Consider the following 25,405-nt stretch of genomic DNA (forward strand, 5'->3'; position numbering starts at 1 on the left):
AGCTGTTGATAGTATAAAAAATTGTGAGAAACAGCTCCCTCTGAAGTAACAAAGTTTTTGAGAAAGAAGTAATTTATCACTTAAAAAATACAAGGCTTTAGCTGAAGCCTTTTATAATGCATTTGCAAGCACACAAATTTTGTGCAACAAGGGTGTTTTTCTCTTGCAAATTTGATGACCAACTGAGTACAAATTTTCACAGATTTGTTATTTTATGCTTGTTCGGATACACCTAGTGAGATACTGGTCTTTGATAATGAACAAACGTGTCCTGTGCCTTTAACCAGGGTGGCTACAACATCAGATTTCAAAACGAGCAATAAACCATTGGCACGTACTGTATAAAGATTTAAATAAGGTCTGGTACAAACACTTGTGAAATGTGAATGTGAATAGGCTTTGCCTGTTTAGGTCCAATTTCTTAAAGCCTGTAAGCACAAAACTTTCAAAGCACAGAACATTTTTGCTTAGCAAAGACGTTTGTTAAGCAGTATTTTCTGCTTACAAGCTTCATGAAATTGGGCCAAAGAAATAGCTTTACAAAAGCTTTCCCCAAACTATGTGATGTACCAACGCTGCCTTATAGTCTTGAGATTCCAATTTAACTGGTCACTTGAAATCAATCAAGTTATCATACCAGACATTATTCAAAATTCAGAGATGGTTTTCAAAAACATTGATCATGGTTAGGATTTGTTTTTAACCAAAACTAAATACCCAACAGAAAAAAAAGTAAGTAAGGTTTTAGTGAAACCATGTAAAAGTATGTGTTATGGGTAGTGATGGCTTATAACAAAAACATAAATACAATCGATTCTCTCTTGCTTGGTTTTGTTCATTTTGTTTTTTGAATTCTGTTTCTGTGCCGGCGGCATTAGCAGAGTTAGGTTGGGGAAGGGGGCCTGGGACCCTCCTAACCCCCCTCCCTCTAACGGATGTGGTACCAGGAAAAAAAGGTTTGATTGTTTGTTTTGTGCAATCAAAACATTTTGTGGACATAATGTGTTAGTATTAACCAAGACTGTCTCGAAAAAGCATAGTTCAGTAGATCAACAAATGTAGTTGAGTGTGTATATTTGGGTTATAATTGATTTATTGGTAAAGTATACCCCCCCCCCATCCGAATTTAAATTGGAAAGGGTCCAGTCACACAACTTTATTTTGTGAGGGAAAATAAATTCCCTTCTCTCTACAGTTCTATCATGAGATTCCTCAATTACCTTTATAGGGCTGAGTCACTTGATCACCATAACCCTAAAAAGTCCCAAAGCAGATCTAAAATTGAGCCACAACAGAGTCCTATGGGGTTGGATTTCTTAAAGAGTTAAGACTGGTATTATCTTGAGTTAGGACGAGTTAACTCGAATTACCCCTGGCCAATTTCATGATCCCTTGTTTTAGCTCGGATTGTAGGGCCACATTTCATAAAGATGTTAAGCAGAACATACTGCTTAGATCATTTGGGGCACCAGTCACAACACTGCTAACTTCATGGAATGTTGGCTTCTAAGCAAGTTTTCTTCTGTGCTTAGCAAGTTTTTGTGCATAGTGGCTCATTATGAAACTTTTCACCAGGCCCTTTTTGCATGGAAAACAGACCATGCTGACCCCCAAAATGGACCTGGCATCTTGGACCTTTCCCATGATCAGGGCCAAACTTCATAAAGCCTGTAAGCACAAAAACCTGCTAAACACAGAATAGTATTGCTTAGCAGAAATTGGTTACCATACCAAACTGCATTAGGTTTGCAATGTTGAGTCTGGTGTCCGACTCTATTTTTTGTGTAGAACAAGCAGTAGTTTCTGCTTAATAGTTTAGATTAGCATTTATAGCTCTAAAATTTAATAATGCCCATAATTACTATTTTTGTTTTTACTCTTACAAAAGATTTGAGCTACTTATTTCGGCGCCACAATGAATTGGTCATTTTAGATTTTAAAGACTCAATATTTTTACCGTAAATATATATTTTTCAAGAGACATGTTTGAATGACCATATATAGTCATTCAGGCCTGTATGCTTCGTTTTTGAAAGGGCAAGGGCACCAAGGCATTTTCTCTTTGGCAAAGGGCACCCTATGAGGAAATTGTAAATTTCTACTGGAGCATTTCAAGGGCACCAAGGCAATGGCAAGGGGCAACTGAGGCGCGTGAAGTATCAGGCCTGGTACTGAGATTTGGTTTTGTTTTTAGGCAGTCTGAAGAAATAATCTTTGTTTTTTGTAAGATAGAGTAAACTTTATAACTTTAAATAATATTTTATCTTTTGAGAGATACATAGGCCTAAGTTCGCAATCTTTTTTATCATTCCACACTTGACCAACTGCTTGACAGTAATTAATTGCAAAATAGGATTTAGAGTGGTCGAACAAATAAATTGATAAATGTAATTTTAATTACCCCTACAAAAAGCATGTCATTTGCGACATATTTCTCTGAAATAAACCAGTTCTTATTTTATAATAATAATAATAAACGAGACTTATAAAGCGCATTTTGCCAAACAAATCGAAACATCTTGTGCACTATATTTTACGAATGTAGGCTACTGAAAGTTATTTTTTTTTTTTTTTTTTTTTTTTTTTAAATAAGGTTTGTCGTGGTTTTATTAAAATATATCATACAAGTTTTATCACGTGTTATATAGGTCTATTGTAAAATAAATGTTTAAAGCATAATACTGATATGCTTAACCGATACAAATTCAGTAAGCTCTAGACATCAAATCTGCTCCAAATGAGTTGAGATTGTTTCACTTGAAGGCAGGGTGTACTTTTGGTAATTACTCGTCAAGTTAATAGTCATAAAAACTTGAGAGTGGTTGATAATGTAAAACATATTTAAAAACGACCCCCTTGTAAAAAAATGTAGTTTCAGAGAAAAAGGCAAATTTCAAAAAGTTATCTGACATGAAGCTTATTTCGGTCACCTGAAAGCACACAATTATGCAACATGGGCTGTAGTTTTTCCCCCATTATTTTCTTGCAACTTAGATGACGTCCAAATTTCACGAGTTTGTTATTTGATGCATTTGTTGAGATACACCAAGTGACGTTTCTGGTTAGTTTTTGATTACCGAAAGCATACCCTGCCTTTAAGGTCCAATTAACAGGTGGGAGTAACAGTGTGTAGCAAGCTTTTTATCGTATATCTTTAAAAATGTTTAATAAAAAGTGTTTTAATAATAAATTTGTATAAATGGCTGCCAATGTAACACCTCTTGTTTTCGCGATGAATAACAATAAAGCTTGTACGCATAAATTAACAACTGTTTGTTTTAGCATTTGCATCTTCGTAAACAAAAATTAGTACAGAGCCTCAGTTACTGGGTCTAGTTTCTCTTAATCCATCTTTCCCAAAAGGTGTCAAGACTATCGAAATGCTTTCCGGTATTTCATATGCTCTTTTAACCGAAAAGCCCGTATTATGTTAATTAAATTACGCAATCTCTATTTCGGATTATTCTGTTCTTTTATACTATTCTTTTATACTATTCCTGAATTCCTCAGCGAGAAATTCCTTTCCCTTATAGAAGCATTGTCTGATTCCTAACCATCTGAATTGCTTTGATAAGCAAATTATTCACAGGGCATAATCCATCCATGGCCCACACAAGAAAGACTCTGTTTTTCTCTGCCGTTTTCCCACATTTTACAGCGAATTCTGTGGACGAAACTACAGCGAAATGAGTGGGGTGAGTTCAATATTACTTATAGAATCCCTTGGTAGAGTTCTTGTGGTGATTATGAGGTTCCAAAACAGTCAAAATTCAGCAAACATTCGGTTGGGTGTGACGGCGGCAAACTTGAATGCGTGGCGTGAAATTGTCCAGCTCTTATACAGTTACTTTATTATGTGAGAGACGAAATATTTAGGAAAATTTCCGTATCATGCCACCACTTTTCACTCGTTTTTATTAAGATGGAATGTACAATTTCTTGTCTTCTTACCCGCCCCTTTGTTCATTCTTTATGGGAACAAGACAGTATATGTAATTTACTCAAATGAGATATTCCTTTTTGTAAAATGAGTGAAATAGTTGCAGTATGTAGGGAAAGTTTCCCATTCTCCAGTATGATTTATGTGAAATGGTCGAACGTATATTAGCAATACGTTTGACACTTTATATATGGGTTGACAACTTGTTCAGGAGAGCATGTTGGTGATTTGGGGTGTGTGTGGGGTGAGGTGTAAAAAGATCTTCGGAGTTGAGGCTTCGATTGGCAACCTCAGCCTCTTGGTTCGAGATGGGTGGTGATAAGTGATAAAAGGTCTATTGGTGCCCCCCTCCCTTATTAAGACACTAAAATGTATAAATTGTAGTAAATTTTGTATTTTTGATTTACAATAAAAAACCACGGGAAAGTTTCAGTTAAGCACAGTGTCTATCTTACTATAGAGGAAAACGGCTTCAACTGATGCTATAACCATTACCTTAAAGTAAATTCGGAGTAAGTATTGAATTACCCTATAGTGTAACTCCGATATTAATTATATAATTGTTCATAAACCGTGAAACATATTCTGTCCATCTCAGCGTATCGCCGCCACATGAATAACAAATCTATCTTATCGTGTACGTACACGATAACTCAGTGAACGTACAAGATAAGTCCAAAATTTAGAATTGAGAACTTATCGTGTATGAACTGGAGAAGTTACCGTGTTCATACAAGAAACAATTGTTACAATCTTATCGTAGATATACAGTCTTCTGTATAGTATTTTATGTTGCTTGTCTACTGTTGTCCTACTTTCATCATGCTTTTAAGCTTCCTAATCTAAATCATTGTGAACTTTCATATAAGATACTACGTAATACTGTAAACTACTCATAATTTGAATATAATTATCAAACTTTGTAAAATATGTAAGTGTACATGTAGGGCAGCAATGAAATAAATGTGTGCAAATGCATCTTCTGGTTTTAGTGCGTAATATTGCAACCAAACGGTACTGGAGGTCCTTTAGAAGAGTAAAATTCTCGTTGGGTTGTTGAACTGCGCGCGTTTTTCTTCTGGTCCAAGTCCACCACGTGACCTTTACTTTTTCCTATCGTGGTTGAGGAGAGTAACGGCACCTTGCGACCTTCTTCCTGTATAAATGAAGAGAAGGGTAAATAAATCCATTAAAAGATACTTAAAGGGAAGGTACACGTTTAGTAATTGTCAAAGACTTCTCACTTGGTGTATCCCATCATAACCATAAAATAACAAGCCTGTGAAAATTTAGGCTCAATTGGTCATCAAAGTTGCGAGGAAATGATGAAAGAAAAAACACCCTTGTTTGACAAATTTGTGTGTTTTCAGATAAGAATAAAAGACTTCTAGCTAGAAGTCTTCTAGCTAGAAGTCTTTTATTATTTTAGTGAGAAAATTACCTCTTTCTCATAAACTAAGTTACCTCAGAGGGAGTAATTTCCCACAATGTTTTATACCATCAACAGCTCTCAATGCTCGTTACCAAGTCAGTTTTTATGTTAATATTTGATTTGAGTAACTACCAAACGTATACCTCCCTTTAAGTGTCGGCTTGAAACACAAGGGTCAGATAACCCCTGAAACACAATGTATACGGATCTACGAGGTTTTTGAACCGGCCGTATGTGGGCTTACTTATGTGGGTAAACAATACAAAATAACCTGTGAAAAAAAAATCATTTCAAAAGGGGGTCGCATGGCCGAAACACCGGAGTGAATGTCCGTACACAATCTGAGAAGCGTTACCGTGGTAACGCATATTATATTCACATTTTGGGGAATTAAAAGTGACTTGTCCTTTTAGTTAGAACCATTTTTGTGAAATAAATCCCTGTGTGGATTTCACAAAGAGTTAAGACTGTTCTTAACTCGTCAATTAGGAATAGCCATACGTGTTTAAAAACTTCTATTAGTCCTATATGAATGGTCCTAAGTTAGGACTACCTTTGTGAACATATACCCCTGTGTGGATTTCACAAAGAGTTAAGACTATTCTAACACTATTCCTAACTCGTCAAATATGAATAGCCATACGTTTTTACTACTTTCTAAGAGTTCTAGGACTAGTCCTAAGTTAGGAACCATCTTTGTGAAATCGACCCCAGGGCCCCTAGAATTCAGATCAATTCTGACCCGTTTATAACAGTGTATTTTATTACCTCATGTGCAGTGTTGAGCGACAGAATACTTCTTCGATCATCACGATGCATCTTAGCATTGTAGTCATGCTCGCCTTGGTGGTAAATCCGATCGTATAACGGTATTGTTTTGTGCTGATTGAAAAGGGATATCATTCATTAGAATAGTTATATAACAAATAATAATAATAACTGGGTAGTGAAAAGTGAGAAAAAACTCCCATTTCGATGTTATTCTTACTGTACGTGGTGAATTAAGTGAATAGAATAAAACCCGATTATAAATTGTTCAACCCCCAAATCAGTTAAAATGTACCCCAAAGACTGTAAAGTTTCCCCATTTTGGTTCGAATTTTGATAGAATATAAACTCACACACCACATTTTCATTTCTTGGTAAAATCACCATATCCACTTCCTCCTTTAAGAAACTCCATGGCAAATCTTTACAGGACAACATTAGCTCACCTTCTTCGTGGTTGCAAAGTAGTTATCAGTCGCATCAACGTCTCGCTTGTTCCTATAGTTGTCCATACTGCCAACAATGTTACTAAAAACGAAGAAAATGTTTGCAGTTGGTGAAGATGGCCGATTTCGCCTCACAGATGCACTGGCTGCCCTGGCTCAAAGATACACTGGCTGCCGCTTGTTTAAAGACACACTGGTTGCCCCTTGCACAAAAATACACTGGCTGCCCCCTTGCTCAAAAATACACTCGCTGCCCCTTGCTCAAAGGTACACTGGCTGCCCCTTGCTCAAAGGTACACTGGCTGCCCCTGGCTCAAAGATACACTGGCTGCCCCTTGCTCAAAGATACACTGGCTGCCCCTTGCTCAAAGGTACACTGGCTGCCCGTCGCTCAAAGGTACACTGGCTGCCCCTTGCTCAAAGGTACACTGGCTGCCCCTGGCTCAAAGATACACTGGCTGCCCCTGGCTCAAAGATACACTGGCTGCCCCTTGCTCAAAGATACACTGGCTGCCCCTGGCTCAAAGGTACACTGGCTGCCCGTCGCTCAAAGATACACTGGCTGCCCCTTGCTCACAAAGATACACTGGTTGTCCTTGGCTCAAAGATACAAAGATACACTGGTTGCCCTCTGCTCAAAGAAACACTGGTTGCCCCTTGCTCAAAGATACACTGGCTGCCCCTTGCTCAAAGATACACTTGCTGCCCCTTGCTCAAAGATACACTGGCTGCATCATGCCCAAAGATACACTGGTTGCCCTTTGCTCAAAGTACACTGCCTGTCCCAGATTCAACACCCGTACCATACTCATCAGTAACCATGTAGTCACAGAATACTACACCAAGAGAAAGTTTACCAGGCTGTATTTACTTTTGAAGAGTACCTTCCCTTATTTTTCTCAGAGATAGCCACTTGAGTTTTATCTAAGTGGAAATTGAAACAAAGGCCCCCAAACTCCTATCGACTAACCTATAGATTTTTAAGTGGGTCCTGCATAAAAATGTTCACTCGTGTAGGTGTCATGGCCTGAGGGGTGTGTATTGTGATCGCTCGTTCCATTGATCCATACCTCTAGTATAATTGCCTTTCTGTTTGATTAAGTGGTTTTCAAGTATCTGCAAATGGCAGCTTTTGTAATGAGCAAAACAACCCCATGAAGGAGGCAATGCCTTTAAGTGTGTTTTTTTTTGCCTTACAAGACAGGTAAAAGAAGTACATTATAACCAATAGCGATGCATATGATAGCCACTCATAGTTATTCAAACTTCTATTGTGTTTTTAATTGGTTGAAAATTTACCAGTAGTCCACTAACCCAGTCCAAACTGTATAGCCCAATGAAGGAATAATTGATTTCCCAGCCCCTCCAAATACGTGTTCCATTATTATTCACCAGCATTGTTAAGTTGAGTGGAACACAACTCGACTCTACTTTATGAGTGGGGAGGGTTGTTTAAAACAAACGGAAAACAGGGAAACAAGAAAACTTTGTAGTAATTTTCATGAAGATTTATCAATTGTTTATATTAACACATAGTTATAGTACGGTGTACATTATGTTAAATGACAAAAATTAACATACAAGATCTGCATGTTCACGCAGGAATAACAATCCCTATACAAGAAATAGTAAATCTGGAACGTGTTACCGCCGTAACTCTTCTCAGATTCAAATTTTGGGACATTAAAACTTATATGTAGTCACAAAACCACATGACTTCAAGGTGAAACGTTCATCAAAATGATTTATACTATCGAAAGCTGCTGCAGGCTTCTAACCAATAGTTGTATTAGCATTAATTTTAAAGAGTGATTACCGAACGTAAACCTTCAAGAGTGGCACAGTAGCAACACTTCTCTAAAATAGATTAAAGAAAGTGGACACTATTGCTAACTGTCAAACACTAGTCTTCACAGTTGGTGTATCTCAACATATACATAAAATAACAAACCTGTGAAAATTTGAGCTCAATTGGTCGTCGAACTTGCGAGATAATAATGAAAGAACAAACACCCTTGTGAGCTTTCTGATGCTTAATTTCGAGACCTCAAATTCTAAACTTGAGGTCTCAAAATCAAATTTGTGGGAAATAACTTCTTTCTCGAAAACTACGTCATTTCAGAGGGAGCTGTTTCTCACAATGTTTTATACCATCAACCTCTCCCCATTACTTGTAATCAAGAAAGGTTTTATGATGATAATTATTTTGAGTAACTACCAATAGTGTCCACTGCCTTTAAACCAGAATAACATAACTTACTACAATTCATAATAGAATCAACCATTGCCACACAGGATGACTGGAACATACTTCAACTGCTTCCTATTTTAAAGGAACTTGACATGTTTTTTAATTACTCAAAATATATATTAGCACAAAAACGTACTTGGTAATGAGCAGCTGAGAGCTTTTGCTAGTATAAAACATTGTTTTTGAATCTGAGAAAGACTTAAGGCCTGCAGCCTTTCTTAGGCATCTGAAAGCAGAGCACAACAATCTGTATGCATGATGTTGGGATACACGAAGTGAGGATACTGACTTTTGACAATTACCCAGTGTCCAGTGCCTTTTTGAAAAAGACAGTTTATGCCCTAGTCATTTAGGGAGTGAGTGGGAGTAAAACAGAAGGCACCCTAGCAATCCTAGAAGCGGAGGCTGAGCTCAACTTAAAAACATCATGTCGTACTCTTAAAAGTAAATAATTTAGTTATCTATTATTTGACTTGGTCTCAAGAAAAGAAAAACAAATAACTGGAAGGCAGGCACTAATTATTTTTAAAGAGATAAGAATCAGTGGTATCCATGATGGAAAAATGCTTAGTAAGTAAGGTTTGCGGTGACACCATGTAAAAAAACTCTTTTGTGAGTAGTGGTGGCTCTGAGAAGAGCAGGTTTGTTCTGCTCTGACTTTTTAGTCAGTGTGCACTTTTTGTGTGTGCTCTATTACTTTAGTTAATGGGTCTGGGTAAAGATAGATTGGGGTTGGGGCGGTTTAAACCAAAGAGGAATGGTGGCGGCGGTTTCATGAACAGTCCATGTTGTTTTCCCCTCCTTGGTTGTCCTTCTGGCAGGCACTTTTTAGTTCTTTATTGAAAAAGCAGAATAAAAGAAACTGGGTTAGTTAAATTACAATGTTAGCAACTAAGGGAGTCTCATTTGGCTTACAATCATGTGTGCATTTGGCCTCTCCATCATAGTGCCAATAAAAGCAGGACTTATTATACAGCCATATTTGAAATAGTTCTTAAACATATATGAAGACAAGAAATGGTGTAGCATGAACTCAAATACTAATTTATTCTGCCTGTCGGCATAATCAGGGAGATTTTCAAGCTTGTTCATCAGAACATGGACAGGTTTATTTTCAGGGTTACCTTAGGGGAGTAGGCAGCTCTGTATCTCAAAATGCCATGTTGTGACCAGTGACCATCATCACCATCATTGTGGTGTCTGTGCGCATTAAGCATACAGGCGATGTCGTAGCTACAGTTTGTTTGTTTTGCTAAGTGGCTTGGTGAAGTTGTTTTATTCCATGACAAATACTGTTGTAATACTGAGCTATTATATTGTGTGCTTCTAACTAATTAGTTGTTGGAGAATAATAGTTTTTGTTATATTGTGACATTGTGTAGATTTTGTACTTTTGGTGAATGTCTTGTCCTTTTTCAGTAGAGTGTTTTTCCCCAATTAACGTGGACCAATCACTTCATTACAAAAAGGAATTTTGTTTGTTTTTACCCTTACACAAATGTGTTCCAGCACTGTCTACTAAGCATTCCTGAGTTAGGTCAACAAAATCACAGGCATATTACTGGGGTGGGATTCGAACCAACGACCTTTGCCAATCTAGAGCAGATGTCTTACCAACTAGACCCACCGAGATTGCCCGATGGCTAGATGCAATTCCTTTATCTTAGCAATGTAAAGTTTCATTTGGTTTTACCCTTACACTGTAGACCTTTGCCATCCAGAGATTGCCCAGTAGCTAGAGGCAGTTTGATCTTTTATTTTAGCAGTGGGTACAACAATAATTTAATAGATGTTAAATTTGCACTAGGGATAAAGAAACAAGGGGGGGAGGTACTCACTGTTGATGATAGACAGGTATGCATGTGTAGCAGGAGAGTCTGGCACCTCCTCAAAAAAAGATTTACCCTCGTCACAACATTTACCTAAAAACAGGGGCAAACAAATCCAATAAGCACAATACTTAATAATAATAATAATATTGGCTTTCATATTGCGCAACTCCAAAGAATGATTGTTTCACTTTACATATTATTACCCCTGATCACTGGGCAATTTATTTTATTCCTGAAACCTCAGCTCCCTGGGGAGTATACAGCCTGTGCAACAAATATGCGCTTCTCGGCTAAATCAATCACAAGAACCATATCTGCCCTCACAGGTACCCATTTTTACCCCTCGGTGAAGAGAAGCAATTATACTTAAATGTCTTGCTCAATAACAAAAGGGTCATGACCGGGATTCGAACCCACACCTTGATGATTCATATGCACTGAATACTCGGTGTTTTCCACAGTCCTGTGTTGAAAAAAAATCCACATGCAAGGAGGGATTCGAACCACCCCCCCACATTCTTAGACATATATCTTGTTTACTGAGAGTGTCTTGTCTGTTAAAGGGTTTTGATACCTTTTGTAGATCAATTTTGATTGGCCATGGTATGATTACTACTCACTGTGAACGAAGATGTATGTAATATTCTATCTGTAGAAGTTTCAGCTTTATTAGTCGTCGAGTTTTTGCAAAAAAAAAAGTGAAAATCAAAGAGCGATGTTTTCAGGAGAGTCATTTAAATACTAGTACTGGTAAATATGTTGTACATCCTTAAATAATATGTGACAATATTTTACTCATTTCTAAAAAACTACAACACTTCAGCAAGTAATATTTTAAGGTAAGCTTACTACAAACAGTGTAAGTTTAATGTAAATCTGTGGACATTTTGTTTTGTGTCACAACAAGTACCCTTTAACAGACAAAGAGAGAAAGTGGAAATACAAAAAATTTCTTTAGGATTTCAACAAAATTATTTACCTATTCTTGGATCAAGAGGAAGTTTGCCGAGGAATGGTATTTTGAGATCGTCTGCCATTTTTTCTGCACCACCAGTTGTAGGAGGGAAAATTTGAGATTCATTCTGTGTAGAGAAAACAACAATACAAATAATCAAAATAAAAACTGTCGCAATTAACAGTAAAACGAAATCATCTGTTTAAAGTATAATCAATGAGTAATGTTTAATACAATTGTTTCAATTTGAAAACTGCGCTCACAATGCACAAATTAAACTGAAGTATACCCTTTAGAGATAGTAGAGTCCACAAGTGACCTGTACCAAATTGCCCACAGCGGCCACAAATGGCTACAACATTTGACCAACTTATGCAAGAGGTTTTAAAAGAAAAAGAAATTCACCAAAATGAACACTTCCCAATGTTTCCAATTTTCCAAAACAAGCCCATATATTTGTGTTGCTAAACAATTATGTTCCTGGGATTTAGGGGAAAATTTTCTCTAAAAATAAAGGAGTAAAAAAAAAATAAAGGAGTAAAACAAAAATACGGTGATGATTATATAAATGATTGGTCTCTAAAGGGTTAACATGACACACCCACAAATTCAATGTTTGCCGTGACTCCAAAGCTAGCCTTGAAAACACACAATAAATGCACTCATGCAAAGTACAAATATTCACCACCTTTGGCTCTGACAGTAAACTTGTCTAAACATGTCGAATTGACTGATTGGTGACAAAACTGCTACCTTTAAAGGCAATGTTGACTGCATTTTTTTATTTAATCACAAAAAATAGTTAATGGAAAGAAACTTTGACCATGGTATTACCTCCTTGGTAACAAGGTAATTGCAACCGTTACCATGGTTACCTCCATGCAGCATATGGCCTATAGACCTTTCTCTGTTGGTAAATAAATCGCGCTGGTTGGTATGGAATGGCTGAATGGCAAACATTCAGTTGTGTTAAGAGAACAACCTCAACATTTTCTGCAAACTGTCAATTACATAAAACACCTCCCATGATTTAATGCTTTATTTCCTAGAAATCTGACACTATTTTGTAACAATTGTGAAATTTTGTTACGAACTGTAGCTACCTGTTTTTCATTCGCATTTATGGCTTTCCTTAGTTTTCCACCCTCGGTTGGCAACAACTCGTGCTATGACATTGTAAAAGAAAGGTCTATATGTTCAAGTACCTTTAATGGTACACGTACTGTAAATAAAGTGGTTTGATGTGTAGTTCTCATATTGGGGAAACCCCCCTCACTATGCAATAAGACTTGCATGTAAAATTGCACAGAGATGTTTGACACCAGTTTGACATCCTTCATTATGTGAAATAGCTTCAAGGACATGTACATTATCCCAGTAATTGAGTAATAGCTGTACAATCTACATGACATAGTGGTGGCCATTTGCAATCCCACATTGTGTGAAATTACTTCATTGCATTGACATTGAGTATAAAACCAACAGGCTGTCTGCGTTTAGATGCAGAGTGCGCAAGTGGTTAAATAAGCGGTCTACATCGTTTTCATCTGACAACTTGGTATTTTGAGATTCATTGAAGGTAAGTTCCCAAATGCTGAACACTCACATTATCATTTAATAAATGTTAAATGTTCATCAGGAAAAAAAAAATCTTAATTTGGTTTTACCCATACACCAATGTGTGTAAGCACTGTGTACTCAGTACTTTCCTGAGATTCGAACCCGGGACATTTGCAGTTCTAGAGTAGTGTACCAACTACACCACCAAGATTGCCCGGTAGCTAGAAGCAGTTTGAATCCTACATCTTAGCAGTGGGTGCTACAACAATGTAATAAATGTTAATTGCCTGTGATACACACATCGGTGTATGGGTAAAATCCCAAATTAGGACATATTATCACTAATAGCATTTTGGATTCAGGCTCAATGCAATGGGAAGCAGCAGTATGAGTTTTCTTGATTGTGTCACTGGTGTTTTATTTTATCTTGAGAAATAGTACTTGGTGTATAAAGATAAATAAATAAAATATTTGTGTTCTTAGGGTATGATTATTACATAGGCCCTATGTGATGCGATCAAGCTAAATCAGTATGGAAACAAGCAAAAAACAGGGTGAAATTTTTTGGGGAAAAAATTGAGCCCTGTGTAAACTGCTATCCTCCGTTATTTTTTGACCAACGCAGATTGCTTTAATTCTTCTCTTTTGTGGTTTATTTTTGGACACAGATTCACAGTTTTAAGAGAGTGTATTATTACTTTTCAGAGCTGAGAAACATGGACGTGAAGCCAGGCCACTGTTGGCGTTGTGAGAAAGCTCTCCCTGATTGTGTGGTGCGATGTGATCGCTGCAACAAGGCCGTTTACTGCAGCAACTTATGCCAAAAGCGGGACCTAGTAAGACATGGTGCTGTTGAATGCCAAATATTTGGACCCAAAACATGCACTTATTGCAAGAAAGAAGGTGACCATAAGCAGGTACATGAATATTTAATTGATGTTAAATTTGCATCGGGATTAGGCATATTATTTGGTTTTACTACTCTTCCACCGATGTGTGTAAGCTCTGTTTACTCTGTATGGCTGTGATTTTGCTTCACAGAACTCTGGAAAGTACTAAGAATACAGTGCTAACACACATCGGTGTAAGAGAACTTAAAACCAAATTAAACATGAGTATTGTCGTCACAAGGAAATATGATGCACAATCAACAAAACAAAAATACAATAATAATTAGTTTTTATAATTATTTAAGGTACATGTATCACTTGGTATGACAACAAAAAAGTAATCTTGAGAAAACTGTAATGCTGTATCTGCAGTATACTCTTATGTTTCTTGGAAAAATAATACATTATTAAAGTTAAACCACTGATGTATTAATAATAATAATTATAACACCCCTTACAAGTATTCTGCCTGCTACTTGGTTAAGAGCGCATCACATGACATGTCTTAGTTTTGCTAGACGACGGCCGTGTGATAGTGCGTCGGTTTGCCGTGCGCTAGCCGAAGACTAGCACACGGCGTGCAGTACCCAGACGTCCATTGCGTGTACGAGGATGATAAATTAATAGTCTGTAACCATTTTGGATTGCACGACACTCTACATGCAGCACAGTAAAAGTTTTTGCAATCTGTATTCGCGTCGTCCGTGGATTGTAGCATTCAGGTCTGTAACTTAATAATAATAGTACAGTATTTAGAAATGTTTGGGGTGTTATAAAACAAATATTGACTGCTTTTACTCGTGTTCGCCTCGGGAAAATAGAACGCTCCGGGGATCACCGAGGGAGTCATAGTTTTAACCATAGCACTCGAAGCAGTCAATATTTGTATACTAGTGCCCTGCCGTCGATTTCACCAAACTCTTCCAGGACTTAATACAGGATGAGTTAATTTCCGTAACCATAGGCATTAGAACGTATTGAACCCATCCTAAGTTACGACAAGCAACACATGATAGAATTAATCCTAGTGTTTCCAGAAATCAGCTGCTGGTCACTGGGCCAATAACATTCCTTTAATCTTTCTCAGCTCCCTGAGGAGTATACAGCCCTGAGCTGCCGTGGCGCTCCAAATGCTTTTTTGTACACAATATCAACCCTTGCAGGTATCCATTTATACCCATTTTCATTGCTGATTCCATCCGCATCCTTTATTTTCAGTGTGCTGGATGCAGCGCGGCATGGTACTGCAATGTGTCATGCCAAAGGAAGGACCACTCAAATCATAAGCTTTACTGCAAGACCATCAAAATATGCATTCAAACGGCTGTCGCACCACTGAATCAACTCTACAATGTTAGAGCTCAAGATTATGCTAACAACTCACAGGATGCTATATGGCGTGCAGAACTGCCCAAATACTTTGGAAACAAGATGGCATGCGACTTCCTACAACTTGCAGACAATGAAATGGCTTGTGCTGTAGGTAGAAGAGAAGTATTAGAATGTGACTTCCACGTTCTGTCGACAGGATGTGGGAATCTGCGCAACACCATTTTGACAGCTGCTTCCCTGCCAGCAGAATATCAAGGGAAACTCCACATTACACTAAATGATGTTGAACCTTCTGTGATGGCCAGAAACGTCCTGTTTCTCTTTATATTGATACGTGAAGAAGGCGAGGAAGGCCTTGCTTCCAGCTTGGCCACCATCTGGTATTCACTACACATTTCAAAGAAAGATTATAAGCTGCTACAGAGAAGCTTGCAGGACCTTCTGAAAATCAACGCTGAGAGACTCCAGGAGCTTGTTGGTGGACTAGTAATTATCAGCAATGCAGATCTTGATAAGATACGTGATATCTGGAAGCTATGGTATTCCCTTTCATGTAAACGCATCAACAGGTCGTCCATCAACCTCAGCCAACAGCGTCGGGAATGGTTTGCGCAACAAGATCGACAATTTATCCATGAATTCAAGTTCTATCAGGAGAGTCTCTCAGAAACGGAAGCCATTTCTGTTGGACAGTGGCTGGAGCGTGGTTTGTTCCTTCCGGATGACGCCAAGAAGAGTGACCTACCCTATGACAATCCAACCTTGACAGGACCCGTGTTGGAAGAATCAACTGTGAGAGATGAATTTTTAAGCACGATAACGGAAAGGAAGGTTATGTTCAAGTACTGTATTGGACCCTCATTTACACCCTTCTCAGCCTGGGACTGCAATCAAGTCAAGCAGCACGCACATACCCCCAGCTCCTCAGTGATAGGGATGTACCATGCATATGTGGTAGATCTCCTGCAAAAAGCAAAAGCCCTCTTCACTCAAGGAAGGCTTCAGATTCACCTCTTGGTCAGTAGCTGCTTAGAGGTCCCGGACGCCCATAAGACCCTCGGCATGGTGGACTACGACAGGATCTTCACGTCCACTCTAGCCGACAGAGTCGGCATCTGCAAACTTCTTCAGATATTCAGACCGCTCCTGAATGCTTGCAACAGAAATGCAGTGATAGTCACCGAGACGCAGGACTGGCTTTCTCTGATCCCAGATGCTCTTTTCAAGATGGATTCCAATGATAAGACGATGCAGCTGTACAGAAGAGACACGGGAAGGCAGCTGTCCTCACCTTTGGCTATCAGAAATCAGATGGAGTATCGTGACAACAGCGAGTGGTTCATGGTGTACCTACGAGCAGTCATGATGGCTGGTGGCCTTGATATACCTCCGATTGATGATTTCCTATCTTTCAAGCAGGCTATGCAACATGTTGAGGGCTTACACATGAGGGATTTCAGGAAGGAGTTAAACAAGCTAGTGCCATTCCTAAGTCGTATCAATGCGAAATGGCTTTCTCTGCCACTGGGCATAAATAGAGCGTTGGAGTGGTATATACCACAGGACTGATGCTTCATGGGGGCAGATGGTTGAATCTGAGGGACGGAGGTAGAATGAATGGTTGCCCTAGGCGCAATTCGATTGAGCTGCTTAACGGTAAGCAAATTTTGGTACTTACTGTAGCAGAAAAATTTGGCGGCCATACATACATTACGCGTTCACCATTGATTTGTATTGTGACGTCATTTATTTTTGTAAGGTAAGCACCGGAAGGTTAGCATGCCTTCTTGTGTGCTTACGGTTAGCAGCGCTATGAAATTGAAATCAAACAGCACAAAATCGACTGCTAAGCAGCGCTATAAAATTGGGCCCTGATGTTTAACCAAATGTGACATGTGTTATTGATTAATGCAGATCGGTAGTTAATGTCCACTTTCTCTGACTTTTATAAACATTTCAAACATTGAAAACAAAAATGTCCTTCAGCAATTTGGTTTGGGTACAATAACTTTAAGTCCGGGGGGGGGGGGGGGGGGGGCACACCCTTGTTGCACAAATTTGTTGGTTGAGCAATACAGACACTCATCGAGGCCTTGCACCTTAAGCTCTTCTCTCATCTATTAGACGAGTAAATGTGTAAGAAGTGGCTGTTTTTTTATATTTAAGCCCGGTTCATACTTCCTCCGAATGCGAAGCGAATATTGACATCACAAATTCGCAACGAATACTTTGCAGCAGTTCAACTCTACTCAAATCACTTGCGAATATCGCTGCAAAGGAGAGCTGTAACGTCAATATTAATTATTATCTAATGTATATTTATTAAATTGTTGTCATAGATTAGTTAATGTTTGAGGGGTGTGCCAACCTTATGGGCTCAATTTAATGAACCTGTTAAACAGAATATTCTGCAACTTGGCTCAGCAAGAAATGGTAAGGGTACCATGCAGTCAGTCACAGATATGGTAACCAAATGCTATTCTGAATGGCAACCTATTTTGATGAGCAAAAGCTTTGTAATTTTTTGTGCTGACTGTAGGCTTTATGAAATTGGGCCCTGGTGGCGGTGCCCCTTGCAATCATGATCTTTGTCCTTTTGAAAAGAGGACGAAAGTACAAGGGCTGACCTACGTACATGTATGGTACAGGATTTTATAAACTTTTATGTTATTAAACACAAATAAAAAAAAATGTTAGATAAATATCTAAAAATTACCATGAAAGACTTTCATGCCTCCTTTTTTTTTATCAGAAGGGCAGTTATTAGTTGACAGTTGTTGTTATTGAAGGATGGCCTTGTAGAGGTGTTGGTCAACTATTACTCCATGCTACTCACTGGTTTGGTATTTTATACAATTTTAAATCTTTGTATTTATCTTTGTTTTCTCAGTCATAGTACTAATGTTAGAATTCTTAGATCATTTAATTCCTTTTAGTATTTTGCAAGTGTGAAGTATAATAAAATAGAAAAATTAACTAATGTGACCGGGTTCAGTCGACCAGAACAACAACCAGCAAGAGGTGTGCTATAAAATAAGTTGAGCCAGTAGTAAATATAAATCTAAAATGCATTGAAGAATGCAGGACCACAGTGGAAATCAGTCTTAAATATAGCTAAGTGAGTCTTTATTAAAAAAAAAAAACATATCCCATCGAATGCCTGAAATTACCTCTTCCTCAAAAGCTATGTTACTTCAGAGCCAGTCTTTTCTCACAATGTCTTATACTATCATTAGCTCTCCATTGTTTGTTACCAAGTAAGTTTTTATGCTAAAAATTATTTTGAGTAATTACCAATGATGTGCAGTGCCTTTAAAGTACTTGTTATTTTAGGCTTTGAGTAATTTTACTGTAGACCTTTTTCCTGACTTGTCTCTTTTGGCTTTTGCTGTTTAACTTAAGTTTTTGCTACTTTTTTTCATCTGTAAAGTGCCTTGAGGCCCTCGCATTAAGCCCGACACTCATACTTCCTGCGAATGCTATTCGCTGTCACAAATTCGCAACAAATAATTAGCAACAGTCGAAATGTGTTCAACTATCACAAACATTTGCAGCGAAAAGAGGACTTTGACATATAATTTGTGTACGCATTCGCAGGAAGTAAGTATGAACCAGGCTTAAGGCGCCATACAATAATTTACTATTATATTAGTTTTATTTGATGTACACTAGGCACAGAAATGTAATAAAAAAAAAAATAAATAAAGAACTGAAATTGCAGTTTGGTACTCACTTTGCATTTGGGGCAGACGAAACCGCTCATGTTTTCAACAACTCCCAAGATTGGCAAGTTGACCTTCTTACAGAATGTGATTTCCTTACGAACGTCCATCAAAGAGATTTCCTACAGTTACAACAGAGTTGCAGAAAAAAGAGAAATTTATACTTATAACCAAATTTTCAAAGTTGATTTATCCCATTGTCTGCATTGATGCACAGCTTGGATAAGTTATCATTTGGAGTTGAATCACACAGGGGTGCATTCCTCGTGCGTCATCATTTCAGATGTTCGCCAACAATTTCAACTGGAACAAGCTGAGCACCGCCAACTTTGGCGAATGTTAGCAACAAAAGGTGAACGCACTTCTAAGGTGCTAGTGGGTACGTAGATGATATTATTTTGTCATGAAAATAGTTCTAGTGTTTTGGGTTCTAGTGTTTTTTCGGTGGTTGATAACGCAGTCAGGTAGAGTTGAAATAAAAATTTTACTTTTTGATGTCATGATATGCAAAAGAGGACTGAAGTAAACCAACGTTACAAACAACTAATACACATGATGTTACAGAGCGCTGCTGTATTGACATCACAAAGCATGCAACCAAACGTTCCAGCAATAAAAAAAGTTTGCCCAAACAGTTTTGATCTGTTTGTGCAAGTGGAACGCACCCCAGTTAGGGCACCTCACAAGTGTCATGATCTGGATTCTAAACCGCTCAGCCATGACATCCTTTAACCCAGGTGAGTTGGGTCAATTAGTGGAAGCGTACATGGCAACTGTTAATTTTATGCACACTTGTTACTCCCCAAATTGAATCACTGTTCCTAACATAGTTTGACATGAAAAAGCAGTGTTTACCTGTGGTGTAGTAACAAGCACTGCCCCGTCTACATTGGTACAGCTGAGATATTGTACAATAGACAGGTGTTCATCAGATGTCCCTGGTGGGGTGTCTACTATAAGGTAGTCGGTATCGCCCCAATCCACATCACGCAGGAACTGTTTAATAAGACCTGAAATCAACAACAAACACAAAGTAATGCTTGTTAATGATAATAATAATAGCGCACTCATATCTGTCACCCAGTGACGCTCATGGCGCTTTAATATTCAGTAATTTTTCAGTAAGGCATGTGGGACTACTTTTGAATTATGAGACCTACATGTATACTCCGTTTACATAGCACAATGTAATGGTTCACATGGTGCGGTGGTGCAATGTGCTGCCAATCAAACCAGGAACACCCGGGAGGACCCCTTCTCTTTTCGATAAATGCACTCACTGGGTTCTTTTATGGGCTTTACACAACACGCGGGACCAACAACTTCACGTCCCATCTTGGGGGCAAAGATTTTCAGTTCAAATGTGTTTCTAAACCATTTCTGAATAGCTTGACTATGAAACAATGTTTTCTGCTCTCTAATAGAAACAATTGGGACACAAAGTCAGAAAGATGTTGAGCAGTGAAGCTCAAAATACTTAAATGGATAACCATCAAAAGCACTTTTTTATGCAGCAGGGAAATATGTTTATTTTTATTTTTCAGGGTAAACCAAGAAAACTTGACGTGAACAGGATTTAAACCTGCAACCTCCAGATTAATGTTTCGGGGCTCTACCAAATAAGGTGTTAACGGGTCCTAATAAGCAATCTCCATAAGTTGACAGTCTCCTGTTAATGTTTCAATACCGGATCACCAGGGATCATACTCAAGTTTTGATTACAGCCTGGGAAGTGGCAGTACAGGGTATGTACTTTTGTTATAAAGCAGTTTTCTTGTTCATGGGTTTGTCATCTCCAATTGGAGTATACAGCCCTGGGCTGCTGTGGATCTCTCGCGCTGCTGTGAAGAGAAGCAATTATAGTGAAGATTCCTAGTGAGCATAATTTCTGCTTAATACTGTACCGTTTTTCTTTGGGCCTCTCCATATAACTGCATCATCTGGACTGCTCAGGAGAAACCCAACTGACATCACGCTCAGGTTATCTTCAACATACTGTCAAATGAAACAATGGATGACAATAGTCAATTTTTCATTTTCTACCTAGATGACACTAGAAGTGAAAACTGGCTGAACTAGTTTTTAATCCATGTTAAGTTTGTAATTGTATTGGTTAGTAAGTGCCAAATTCTTGGGTACACATTGCCATGAAATTCGGCACTGCTGAGAAGTGTATGACAAATCTGATTTAAGCAGATGTAGCTCCTGCTAAAATATAGGATTCAGACTGCGGTCATGTGTTTCAATCCCAGCGAAAAAATATGCCTGTTTTTTTTTTACAGAACTTGGGAAATAACAGAGTAAATAGCACTTACAGACATCGGTGTAAGCGTAAAAATTTAATAATATTCTTTATCCCCGATTATCAAGCAATGGTGGCACGGTTGGCTTGTGCGTAAAAGCGCTCGCCTCTCACCAAGGTGACCCCGGTTCGATTCCCGGTTGGGGCCATATGTGAGTTGAGTTGTGCGTTGGTTCTCTGCTGTGCCACGATGGTTTTTCAGGCTATCCGGTTTTCCTCCCTCAGGGAAAAAATCAAACACTTTTGATCTTGGCTGTGCTCTGTGGTCATAATGGGTTGATGTGGCTGGCAGCTGAATGCGCCCTTGCATGCCTGCTTCTCGAACACGTTGTAGCCGCGTCCTTCGCAATTAAAAAAAAAAATTATTTTATGTTTGAAAATGGGCCCAGGTTTGACTCACCACCGGTGACCATCCGGATCCACTCTGATGAACTTGCTCTCCTTCAAGACCCATTACCCGAGGGATTGATGGTCCACAAATATCAATGTCTAATACTGCCACCTGCGCACACAAAAATCGATGTTTGTTAATCAAAACCTCTCGTCATACACTGATAGTGGTGTGACTTGGCCGAGCGGTCAAGAGAATCAAATTAAAGTTCTTGTGGTTAAGTCGTCGGAGTGTGGGTTCGAATCCCGGTCATGGCACTTGTTTCCTTGAGCAGGATGCTTTACTATAATTGCTTCTCTTCACCCAGGGGTATAAATGGGTACCTGCGAGGGTAGAGGATGATATTGTGTCTGAAAATGCCACTCGAGCACCATGGCTCAGGGTTGAATACTCCCTATGGACCTGAGAAAAATTAAAGGGATGTTACTGGCCCAATGACCCGAGTGTATGTTATTGTAAAAATGTGCGGTGTATAAACTAGTTATTATTAAAGACCAGTCCAGTATCTGGTGGAACTTTAAAAAAAAGTGTCTACCAAACTTCTGTTTGCATGTTTGACATGTTTTGCTTATGTACAGGTCTGCCGGCAATAAATGGTTAAAATACCTGATCCAGTGCAAAAAGTGGCAGGTAGATCACACTCAAAATACCATACCTGTGTTTCTTCATTTCTTGCCAACCCTCTCGCCAGATGAGCTGTGAAGGTGCTCTTGCCAACCCCTCCTTTCCCCGATAGCACTAGAATCTTGTGCTTTACAGAAGACATTCGCTCTTGGATTTCCTCAATTGCTGTTTAGAAAAACAAACAAACGTTATTAATAATGCTAATCAAACTACCAAAATGTTCTCCTCGGGGGGGGGGGGGGGGGGGGGCGGGGGATACCAATGATTGACTCCTGGGATGTTTAATAGTGGATGAAATTCGTAGATTGTTGCTAACCAAAATAGATGGACTGCACAAAGTGATCACGTGTAGGCCCTACATACGTGTGTGCGAGACTCTCAGATCACCTCTCCTTCAGCATGCTCAGCCAATGGGCAATGATACGTAGCCTTTCAGGCGCCAATTTCACCAGCAATGGCGGCCATTGCAAGGGACCTATATAAAGTAAAGTGTTATTCAATGTGTACAAAATTATCCAACAACATTCACCACTAGGTTTACCTGGGTCGGGTGCTGCGGGTAGCCCACTTGCACAAATGTCCTGGTTTGGACAGCCCTGACATGCTGACTGCTTGCCGGCTAATTCACTCTGTGTTCCTGGACATTCTGCAAAACAAAAGCAAGAAGGATGGCTTTTTGATGACAATCTAATCTACACTACAGCTTTTCAAAAAGCATTTTGTGCAGCTTTTTTCTTCCTTTCAGTTTATTCATAAATTGCATAATTGCTTTCAGTAATCAGTCCTTTGACAAAATAAAATAATGAAACATTGCTGATTTGACTGATGATAAGTAGTTACTTCAACTTATAAACAACCAATACGCTAGTTTTGTGTCTACTAATTTAATAAACACAGTCGCATATTATGTCACTGTCAGCAGTGCAGTGTTCTGCTGATGATCATGATTTTGGTGGGGGCTAGTGTGATTCACTGAATGATTGACATCCTTGTCATTGCTTGTTGTTGTGATGCGCACTGTTTTATTTTTTAGTTAGCCAAAACTTTCCAAAGATAAAAAGTTCTTTTAAATCAAGCGTATCCTCATGTACCCTATATATTCCTGCACTGAAGACAAATTATGAATAATAAATGAGCGTATTTTTTATCAATAACGCTTCTGATGTTTTTGTTTTAACCCGTGTGCAATTTACAATAAAATTGTAAATTCTGGTTGAGGGTATTAGGGTTTTGGGTAGGGATAGGGTTAGACCCTTAGAATATCATAAATATACTGATAGGGTTAGGGGTAGGGTGGTGGGGGTAGGGGTAGGGTTAGGGGTAGGGTTTGGGTTAGGATTGACAATTGTGGGTGGGGGAAGGTTTGGGCAGTGGTGGACACTATTGGTAATTTAATTACTCAAAATAATTATTAGCATAAAACCTTACTTGATTACGAGTAATGGGGAGAGGTTGATAAGTATAATTTTATAAAACATTGTGAGAAACAGCTCCCTCTGAAGTGACGTAGTTTTCGAGAAAGAAGTAATTTTCCACGAACTTGATTTCGAGACCTCAGAATCAGATTTAGAATTTGAGGTGGATCGAAATCAACCATCTGAAAGCACACAACTTTTAACTTTTAAGTTTGTATAAACTATGTGTGACAATCCACCAAGCAAGGCAATGTTTTTTTCTTTCATTAATATATTATAAATATCTCGCAATTTGGACGACCGATTGAGCTCAAATTTTCACAGGTTTGTTATTTTGTACATATGTTGAGATACACCAACTGTGAAGACTTGAGTTACTTCTTGACACCAATAAAAGGAAAGTAATTTTGCTTACGTTCAGGTGCGTTTTCTGGAACGTCGGCCATCTTGCAAAATTAGCAGACGATTTTGAGAGTACGCCCCCATGTGACGGAATACGACCATTCTGAAAAGTTTTAAAGATTTGAATTTGATCAAGATAAGCATATTTTTTGAATAAAACTACCATGTTCAAATTGATTAAAATAATTTCAAATGAACTTAATTTATGAATGTCAATTTCGTACGGGTTTATTTGTTTATTTTCATATAATGAATGATTTTTATAATTTCTGTATAAAGATCGTGTAGCGCCGTTCGAAAATAATGACACCAACTACACGTTCGAAAATATTAATGGTCGAAATAGTTTCAAACATGTAGTTGGTACATGGACACCAAATACACGTTCAACAATTATTATGGTCAAAATAATTTCGCCCGTGTAGTTAATGTCACTGACACGAACTACTCGTTCGTAATTTTTAACGGTCAAAATAATTTCGCCCGTGTAGTTGATGTCACTGACACGAACTACTCGTTCGTAATTTTTAACGGTCAAAATAATTTCGCCCGTGTAGTTGATGTCACTGACACGAACTACTCGTTCGTAAATGTTAACGGTCAAAATAATTTCGCGCGTGTAGTTCGTGTCACTGACATCAACTACACGGGCGAAATTATTTTGACCGTTAACATTTACGAACAAGTAGTTCGTGTCAGTGACATCAACTACACGGGCGAAATTATTTTGACCGTTAAAAATTACGAACGAGTAGTTCGTGTCAGTGACATCAACTACACGGGCGAAATTATTCTGACCATTAAAATTTTCGAACGAGTAGTTTGTGTCGGTGACACTAACTATACGGGCAAAATTATTTTGACCATTAAAATTTTTGAACGTGTAGTTGGTGTTCATGTACCAGCTACATGTTCGAAAATATTTTGACCACTAAAATTTGCGAATGTGTAGTTGGTGTCATTATTTTCGAACGTGAAATAACCAATCTGTGAAAAACACCTGTCACACGAAATTGTGTGCTGTCAGATGCTTAGAGACATCAAATTCTAAATCTGAGGTCTCAAAATCAAATTCGTGGAAAATTACTTCTTTCTCGAAAACTACTCCACTTCAGAGGGAACCGTTTCTCACAATTTGTTATA

At 38.4% G+C, this 25,405-nt stretch overlaps 2 protein-coding genes across 2 annotated transcripts; one reads left to right on the forward strand and one right to left on the reverse strand.

The window, feature by feature from the left end:
- Positions 1-9,092: 9,092 nt before the first annotated feature.
- On the reverse strand, positions 9,093-24,351 carry LOC117292172 (cytosolic Fe-S cluster assembly factor nubp1-A-like). The gene is made up of 10 exons (XM_033774110.1): positions 24,276-24,351; positions 22,987-23,091; positions 22,477-22,610; positions 21,831-21,932; positions 21,033-21,123; positions 19,984-20,138; positions 19,140-19,250; positions 11,649-11,751; positions 10,676-10,759; positions 9,093-9,671 (listed from the first exon to the last, which is right to left on the reverse strand). The coding sequence occupies exons 1-10, from the start codon at positions 24,304-24,306 to the stop codon at positions 9,610-9,612; spliced, it is 978 nt and encodes a 325-aa protein (XP_033630001.1). The 5' UTR covers positions 24,307-24,351; the 3' UTR covers positions 9,093-9,609.
- On the forward strand, positions 12,935-17,420 carry LOC117292171. Its single transcript, XM_033774109.1, has 3 exons — positions 12,935-13,203; positions 13,890-14,101; positions 15,293-17,420. The coding sequence occupies exons 2-3, from the start codon at positions 13,901-13,903 to the stop codon at positions 16,973-16,975; spliced, it is 1,884 nt and encodes a 627-aa protein (XP_033630000.1). The 5' UTR covers positions 12,935-13,203; positions 13,890-13,900; the 3' UTR covers positions 16,976-17,420.
- Positions 24,352-25,405: the final 1,054 nt, after the last annotated feature.

Source organism: Asterias rubens, chromosome 7 (assembly GCF_902459465.1).
Source record: "Asterias rubens chromosome 7, eAstRub1.3, whole genome shotgun sequence".
Taxonomy (NCBI): domain Eukaryota; kingdom Metazoa; phylum Echinodermata; class Asteroidea; order Forcipulatida; family Asteriidae; genus Asterias; species Asterias rubens.

Bases quoted from the DNA above. Each gene is read 5' to 3' on its own strand.
- LOC117292171 (XM_033774109.1), top strand. From the start codon at position 13,901: ATGGACGTGAAGCCAGGCCACTGTTGGCGTTGTGAGAAAGCTCTCCCT. The intron at 14,102-15,292 runs GTACATGAATAT...CTTTATTTTCAG, and splicing joins AAGAAGGTGACCATAAGCAG to TGTGCTGGATGCAGCGCGGC.
- LOC117292172 (XM_033774110.1), bottom strand. From the start codon at position 24,306: ATGGCCGACGTTCCAGAAAACGCACCTGAAC. The intron at 22,611-22,986 runs GTAAACCTAGTG...TTTTCTAAACAG, and splicing joins ACCCGCAGCACCCGACCCAG to CAATTGAGGAAATCCAAGAG. The intron at 11,752-19,139 runs GTGAGTACCAAA...TTCTCTACACAG, and splicing joins TCGTCTGCCCCAAATGCAAA to AATGAATCTCAAATTTTCCC.